This window comes from Carettochelys insculpta, chromosome 1 (assembly GCF_033958435.1).
Source record: "Carettochelys insculpta isolate YL-2023 chromosome 1, ASM3395843v1, whole genome shotgun sequence".
In the NCBI taxonomy this organism is placed as follows: Eukaryota; Metazoa; Chordata; order Testudines; family Carettochelyidae; genus Carettochelys; species Carettochelys insculpta.
The window spans coordinates 8617093-8625497 of NC_134137.1; the positions used below are offsets into that span (position 1 = coordinate 8617093).

Sequence of the window (8405 nt, forward strand, 5' to 3'; positions counted from 1 at the left end):
ATTCAGATCATTAACCCTAAATTCAATAATTAGCAAACTGGTGGAATGTATAGTAAAGTTTCTGCGATCAAAAGCATACATGGACACCCTTTGTTGGGGAAGAATCAACACAGGTATTCAAAGAAAAATCACACCTCACCGATCTATTAGAATTTTGAGGGGGTCAACAAATCTTCACATGGGTGATATATAACACATCTTTTAGTGTACTTGGACTTTCAAAAAGCATTGGGCAGATGCAGAGGAGAACACAGTTTTAAGAGAAACATCCCTTGTGGTGGATCTAGTAATGGCAATTTTCTAGATGTTCTTATTCCCTAAAGGTTTTTTTTAAGTTCCATCTTCACAAAGTCTTGGCTGGGATGATTTAGTTGGGGCTGACCCTGCTTTGGACAGGGAGATGGACTTGATGTCCTCTTGAGGTCCCTTCCAGCACCAGGATTCTATGATTCTAAGATTCTATGTGATGGTAAAGAGACAAGGATGAAAAAACAATGTGATAAGTTGTGAAAGGGCTCACGTATAAATGTTAGAAATTTAAATATTAAGATGAGTGAAGCAGAATACCTGTTATTCAAGGAGGATATAAACACAATAGGTTTTCTGAGATGCCATGATTGTTGGGCTTGCTGAACCAACACACAGAAACACCCAGAGATTGGAGTCCTCAGTTACAAGATTAACATGCATTGTAGCAGGGACTTCTCCAGAAGTGAAAGCAAAGAAGCATCACCGGTTTATCTCCTCCTCATCCTGAGGAGTGAGCCCGAAGGCATTTTTGTGTTTCCCCTTTACTGCAATAATCAGAACTCCCACTCCCAGGTGGGAAGTTCTGCTCTCAGTCTTGGCCCAATATTTATATTTTGTATTTTCTCCTGCTTCTGCCCACTTGTACCTTATATGAGGCTGTTTTAAGCATTTGATTATATTATGTCAGTAGAAGTCCCACAAGCTCCTAGTTGTTGGGTTTCCTGTTTTACACCATCTGCCGGCTTTTTACCAGACTGAGCCAGGCCCTCATATCCTGGTTTATACTTTGCTTCCAGCTTACCAGACAGATTCGATGTGTGATACAGCCAGGTCCCCACAAAAGGCTTCACAGAAAATTGAAGGAAAGGCATTAATCAATGGGGAACAACAATGCCAGAGTACAAGATATATCAAAAGGAAAGAACAGGTCATGCTGGTGGGGGAGCAGCACTATATGGCTGTGTCTACATGGCAGCCTAACCTCACGATAAGATATGCTGTTCTCACTACACAGATTGCATAGCTGGTAATAGTGACCATACATAACTGAATTTAACACTCCTGAGTTGGAGAAAGCACCACTGCATCCCAGCATTGGAGCAAACCTGCACAAGACTAAGGATATAAATGACACTAAAACTAAAAGGCATAGTGCCCAAAATGAAAAAGGTACAGTGCCACATGGAAAAATTTTAAAAACACCATAATAGGGGTTCAACTGACACGTGCACCCCAAATTAAAAAAAAAACAACAACAAAGAATGAGAATCAGGGAAGTGCCACTGCAGCTAAACAACAAACAAAAGGAAAGAAAAAAGAGACTGTAAAAGCCATTCTTTAAAAAAGTAAGGCCCAGGGAGGAAACATTTATGCAGTGTGTGACTCATAAAGTTTGAATGCGGTTGGTCAGAAGGGCAACTAAAAAAAAATCAGAAAAAGGAAAGCATCTTTTTCAAAGGACGTCAGAAGCCATAAGCTTGTCAAAAAATGAATGGGGCCACCAGAAGATTGAGGATCTAAATACTCATTCAAGGTACAGGACACTGTTGCCGAGAGGCAATTCAATACTTTCCCTTGGTCTTCCCTGCAGGGAATAGGCAGGAGAGTCCCACACCTGAGCCATGATCTTCAGGTGATGATTCTGAAGATCTGTCCCACACTGAGAAAGTGGGCTACTGTGCCCCATATGCACCCCATAGGTGTAATTCTGAAATGACTGTGAATTCATTGTCATGCATCTGACACAAGGGGTTCCTTGTGAGATGTGATGGGAAATATGATTTGCTGAATATGATCATCGTGTTGGTGTGCATGGATCATTTTTATACCTGAACTAATGAATGTTGCCTATGTGGCTGCATCTGTTATGTGCTAACTCTGTTTAACACCCACGAGCAGCTTTTGAGATACACCAGTGAAGAAGCTGTACACTATTGACACCTTATCAACAATGAAAATGGGCCATGGAGGAAACATAGCCTTCCAGTAAATGTTTCAGTCAGCCTATGAGTGATGGTTGTTATGATTCAGAAGGTCATATGACTAGACCACATGACACTGAACTCCATATTGGTACCTGTATTTTTCCAAAAAAACTGGGCTGGAGGCTGAAACAAAAAATTCTCACCATATCAATAAACCATATAATGTGAAACAAAGCAATCAGTCCTGGAGCACCTTAAACACTAATAGAACAACAAGAAGTCTGGTGGGACTTTATAGACTTACAGATATTTTGGAGCATCAGCTTTCAGGGGCAAAGTTGCATCTGATGAAGCGGGTCTTTTCCCATGAAAGCCGATGCTCCAAAATATCTGTTAGTCTATAAGGTCCCACAAGATTTCTTGTTGTTCTCAAAGCTACAGATTAACATGGCTACCTCTCTGATACTTAAACACTAACAGTATTATTTTGTAGGTAAAGTGCTCTGGTGGGAAAGACTTACTTCTGCAGATTCTGGAGCAGATCTTGGTTTGTTTTGAGAAGATACAATGCTAACATTGCTACCTCTCTGAGAGTATATAAGTTGGGGAGTGACAATAGCTTTTAGTTTTGCTTCCTCCCCCCGAACAAGGGAATTCCTGGAAACACCTGAAGAACAAAGAGAGAACTGGGAGAAGGGCTGGTCCCAGGCTAAAGACATTTTTAGCCTGCACAGGGAAACTTGGTGGATTCCTTGTATCATGTGTTGGGGTGAGAAAATGCTAATTCCAATAGTAAGAACAGTAATAGTGGTTCAGACCAAAGGTATGTTTATCCCAGCATACTTTCTTCCCAGAGAGGACAATGCAAGATGCCCCACAGGGAGTGAACAGAACAGGTAATCATCAAGTGATCCCTCTTCTGTCATCAATTGCAAGCTTCTGACAGACAGAGGTTAGGGACACCCTTCCTATCCATCCTGGACAACAGCCATTGATGGATCTAACCTCCGTGAATTTATCTAGCTCTTTTTAAAACTCTGTTAAAATCCCGGTCTTCAGAACATCCTTTTTTGAGGACTTCCACAGGCCAGCAATGTGCTACATGAATGAATAAATAAATAAATCCTTCCTTCTATTAATTTTAAACATGCGACTCGTGAATTTCATTTGGTGACCCTTAGTTCTTTTGTTAGCATTCAATGATCAATCTATTGATTGATTGCCCTACTATCAATCTAGTATGTTGCACTCAGCTTGCAGCTTTGCACATTTACTAGGTAATCTGCTTTAATCTGTTGCCCATCACTGTATTAGCATAAAATCTCTCTTTCTGTAGTTAATGAACTTCTTTTACGTTTTCTGACTAACCATCTGGTTTAAGTGAAGTGGCTGGGAAAATCTCTTTGTAAACGAAGGAAGTGGTACGTCTTTCCCACTGTGAAGGGAAAGTGACCTATATTAACGCGTTTTCATTGGAGAGAAGCTTGTGCAGTCCAAGACTGCATAATTACTTGTTTATACACCAGCAAGCGTGCAAGCCTGGGGAGCTGCGAAATTGGCTGTAGTCTTCTGTTTCTGCTTCAGTGGCTTATGTAAAGGACTCCGGCTGCGCTGTTGGGTGCATGGAGCTAGCTGCTATCCTGGTAGGGGCTAAAAGGGCCAGAACAGGCAGGCAATGTCAGCAACGCAGCAGGGTTGGAGAGGCCGGCACAGATGAATGGTTAAGGTGCTCTGCCCTTTCATCAGATCCCAGACCTCACCCTAGGGTGACAACCTGTCAGAGGTTTAGAAACAAACTGATAAATTAAGCAGTCAAAGTCAACAGAGCTAGATAATATTCACCCTGGTGTTCTGAAGAAATGCAGTACAGACCGAGGGGGCCTGACTCCTGTGCACGCCAGGCTTCCAGTCAAACACAGCTCGAGCCTGTGGCTGTGGGAGTGGGCTTAGCAGTTGTGTGATGTGAAGAACATTGTACTGAGTGGAGGTTGCCTGACTGGCTTCCCGTGCAGCTCCTGAAACAGCCATATCTCTGACTTGGCAGAGTTGCAAGCACCTGGCTGAGGGTGAAGTGGAAGGGTGAGTCTCTCTGTCCCTTGAACATCCTCTGTTTATACCTGATTCTGTCCCCATGAATCACACAGCACCCAGACTGCTCAAGAAGGGCCCGGACTATGACTGCCGAACAGCTGGTGTCATGAAGAGTACGGTCCCACCCCTTGTTTTATTGAATAGAAACAGAGAGGAAGCCGTACTAGTCTATATACTATCAAAACAAAAAGCAGTCGAGTAGCACTTTAAAGACTAGCAAAATAATTTATTAGGTGATGAGCTTTCATGGGACAGACCCACTTCTTCAGACCATAGCCAGACCAGAACAGACTCAACCTTTACGGCACAAAGAACCAAAAACAGTAAACAAGGAGGACAAATCAGAAAAAAATGCTCAAGGTGAGCAAGTCAGAGAGTGGAGTGTGGGTGCGGGGGAAGGTCAAGAATTAGATTAAGCCAAGTATGCAGATGAGTTCCAGAACTGGTTCCTTTCCTTGCAACAAAGCCCGCTGCCCGCTTTGTCCACATATCTTCTCTGGAAATACCATCACTGGACCTAACCAGGTTACTCACAGAATCACGGGCACTTTCTCATGCTCCTCTACTAACATCATATATGCCATCATGTGCCAACAACGCCCAGATGCTTTGTATATTGGACAGACTTCTAACTCCCTTAGACAAAGGGTCAATGGGCACAAAACAGACATCAAAACACTCCAGATCCACAAACCAGTCACTCAACATTTTAATGGAATGGGATATTCTGTTAAAGGCTTAAGATTATGTGTGTTATTGAAAAAAAAAAACTTTTGCACTGCTATTCAAAGGGAAGCAGCAGAGCTGGCTTTTTTAGTCAAATTCGGCACATTAACACATGGTTTAAATCGTGATGGGAATTTCCTGAGTCACTATAGGGGCTCGTCTGCATACTTGGCTTAATCTAATTCTTGACCTTCCCCCCACCCATACTCCACTCTCTGATTTGCTCACCTTGAGCATTTTTTTTCTGATTTGCGCGCCTTGATTACTGTTTTTGGTTCTCTGTGCCTTAAATATTGAGTCTGTTCTGGTCTGGCTATGGTCTGAAGAAGTGGGTCTGTCCTATGAAAGCTCACTTAATAAACTATTTTGCTCATCTTTAAAGCGCTACTTGAAGGCTTTTTGTTTTGTTTTATTGACTATATCAACAGGAATTCTCCATTCAGCCTCTGATGCAACTCTTTATAAGAGAACATCCTAGCAGTGTCCTAGTTCTCCACAAACACAGAAGAGTAACTCATCTCCTCTTGGAGGTAACGATCCAGGATAGAATAAGAACCATGTCCCATATTCTTTGACATCTGTCACCAGCACTGGAGCCTGATGATGAACTAAACCGTCACTTGACAAATAACCTTATTAACCTCACACGCAGGTGTGTGCTTTGCACACTGTACACAATTGGGTTCATCAGGGGTGGAACCAGCATATAGATATAGCCCAGGATTATCTGAAGCAAGTGTGAGGAACTATGCATGAATCTGTGTGTCACAGACAAGCTTATCTCTGGTGAGTAGAAGAGCAGGACGATGCAGAGGTGAGATCCACAAGTTTTCAAGGCCTTAAGACACTCCTCTCTTGATGCAATGCTCAGCACTGTTTTGAGGATCATCACGTAAGAGATAAAGATAAGCAGTGAATCCAACCCCATTGTTAAAATTGAAATAGCCAAGCCATAGATGTTGTTGACTGTGATGTCTGCACAAGCCAGCTTCATGACCTCCTGGTGCAGGCAGTAGGAATGGGAGAGGACATTGTCTTGACAGTATCGGTATCGCTTCAGGAGAAGGGGGAGCGGGAGTATAAGGGCAAACCCTCTCAGTACACACACAAGCCCCATAATGGCTATTCTTGGCAGGGTTAAGATGGAAGTGTATCTCAGGGGGTTACTGATTGCTACTAAGCGGTCAAAAGCCATAAACAAGAGCACAGAGGATTCAGTAAATTGACTAAAGTGGATGAAGAAGAGCTGGGCAAAACAGCCATTGACACCAATCTCCCTAGAGTTAAACAAAAATACTCCCAGTATCGTTGGAATGGTGGCTATTGATAAACCAAGGTCTGCGACAGCCAGCATGGAAAGGAAAATAAACATGGGCTCATGGAGGCTTGAATCTGTTTTGATAACAAAAAGAATGAGGGAATTTCCGAGTATTGAAATAACATATACTAAACAGAAGGGGATAGTGATCCACAGATAGACATCTTCCTTCCCAGGTATCCCGGTGAGAAGGAACACGGCATGTGTGAATGTGGTGTTGTTGAAAGGTGACATGGCGTACTGGGTTGCTCCAATGAAGTCTCAGAATTCTTTCCTAAATGAAAAAAGAGCAAGAGAGTACATGATACATAATGGCACATCACTCTGCTCTCAACACAAGCTAGAAGCTCCCAGGATCTCAGGGGAGACCTCAAAAACATGGTCTTCGATTTATACGACAAATAGGAAAGTAGACATTGTCAGACTTAATCAGTTCTCTAGTCCCCCTTTTCCAGTACAGTACAAGACACTGCAGAAGATGGTGAAAGAAATCCTGCATTAGACAGCTACCAGGGAAATCTTTTCCTTGACGACAACAAGTTAGATATATTTTGCAGTATAAAGGAGGAGAGAAGTCTTAGAGCTCGTAGAAGACTTTAAAAATGAAAAATGAAAACAAAAACCAAAATCTCATGACTGTAATTTCATTTGCTTGTGAGCCATAGAATCAGCCAGACCCTCCTTGAATCTTGGTAATCTCCTGGGGCCTTAGATCTCTTTTGGCTGTCAGTTCTGCAGCCTATTGAGCAGTGAGAAATTTTACAGTAGTGATCTTCCCACAGACACCTGTTCTGGCCCTCCACTACTGAAGGTGGCCCAGTGTATCAACACATGTAAGTAAATACAAGGCAGGTGCACAGTAAAAACTCTCATTGGATTTTTCTTCCTGTGCTGAAGGGATTTATGTGTTTATTTCCCTCATCATATATAATTTTCCTATTTTCCCACACCAGAGTACAAATTATGCCACTGCCTCTCTGCCACACATGGGATAGGTGTAGGTTCTCCACTCAATAACAGTGACTTCTGTTGCAATCCTCCAGATTTATACTTATCAATTCAATCAGACCTTAGCTCTATTAACTCTCCTTTAACAAAGGCTCCTAGTAAAACACTCTCCCCTCTGCGCCTCTACCCTCCTCAATCTTTGCAAGAGAAGCTGAAGTGCTTTGTTTGGCCAGTGTTGACTAAATCCATCAAATTCCATTGTCCCACAGGTATTTCTTCATCTTCAGAGGACCAGCACCCTCTCCCTATAAAAGGGTCTGCAGTTATTTGCAGTGTTTAGATGACACACACACTAAAGCATGCAAGGACTTCAGGCTTACCATCAGCCTAAAGAAGACAGACGTACTTGGTCAGGATGTTGCTGAACCTCCATCAATCAGCACTGACAACTATACGCTAGAGGTTGTCCATGAGTTCATTTACCTTGGGTCCACCATCACTGAGACCCTTTCATTGGAGACTGAGCTAAAGAGGAGGATTGAAAAAGCAGCCACAACTCTGTCCAGACTCAGCAAGAGAGTGTGGAATAACATCAAGTGGTACACCCACACCAAAATGCAAGTCTACAGAGCCTGCATCCTCAGCACCCTCCTTTACGACATCAAGTCTTGGAACCTCCACACCCACCAGGAAAAGAGGCTGAACGTCTTCCACTTGCGCTGCCTCAGGCTCATCCTTGGAATATCATGGAAGGACAGAGTGTCCAACACTGCTGTCCTTGAGCAAGCTGGAATCCCAGCCATGCACACCCTCCTCAGGCAGTGGCGGCTCTGCTGGCTTGGCCACGTCCACAGGATGAATGATGGAAGGATCCCAAAAGACATCCTATATGGTGAGCTAGCCTCTGGCAAAAGACCTCCCGGACTCCGCCAATTGCGCTACAGAGATGTTTGCAAGAGGGACCTCAGGGAGGTAGACATCAAGCCAGACAGCTGAGAGAACCTGGCAGACGATCACAAGAGATGGAGGCCGGAACTACACAAGGACCTTCAGAAGGGTGAGATGAGGATCAGACAGCTAGCAGAGGAGAAGCGAGCACACAGAAAGCACAGTAAGGACCTGCCAGACACCCATTACACATGCAACAG

The 8405-nt window shown here is 43.3% G+C and overlaps 1 protein-coding gene across 1 annotated transcript; it reads right to left on the reverse strand.

Annotated features, from left to right (window-relative positions):
- Positions 1 to 5607: 5607 nt before the first annotated feature.
- On the reverse strand, positions 5608 to 6543 carry LOC142002961 (olfactory receptor 51G2-like). Its single transcript, XM_074979509.1, has one exon. It carries the CDS (start codon positions 6541 to 6543, stop codon positions 5608 to 5610), a length of 936 nt encoding a protein of 311 aa, XP_074835610.1.
- Between the last annotated feature and the right edge of the window lie 1862 nt (positions 6544 to 8405).

Excerpts from the sequence above, each read along its gene's own strand:
- LOC142002961 (XM_074979509.1), bottom strand. The coding sequence starts at position 6,543 with ATGTCACCTTTCAACAACACCACATTCACACATGCCGTGTTCCTTCTC.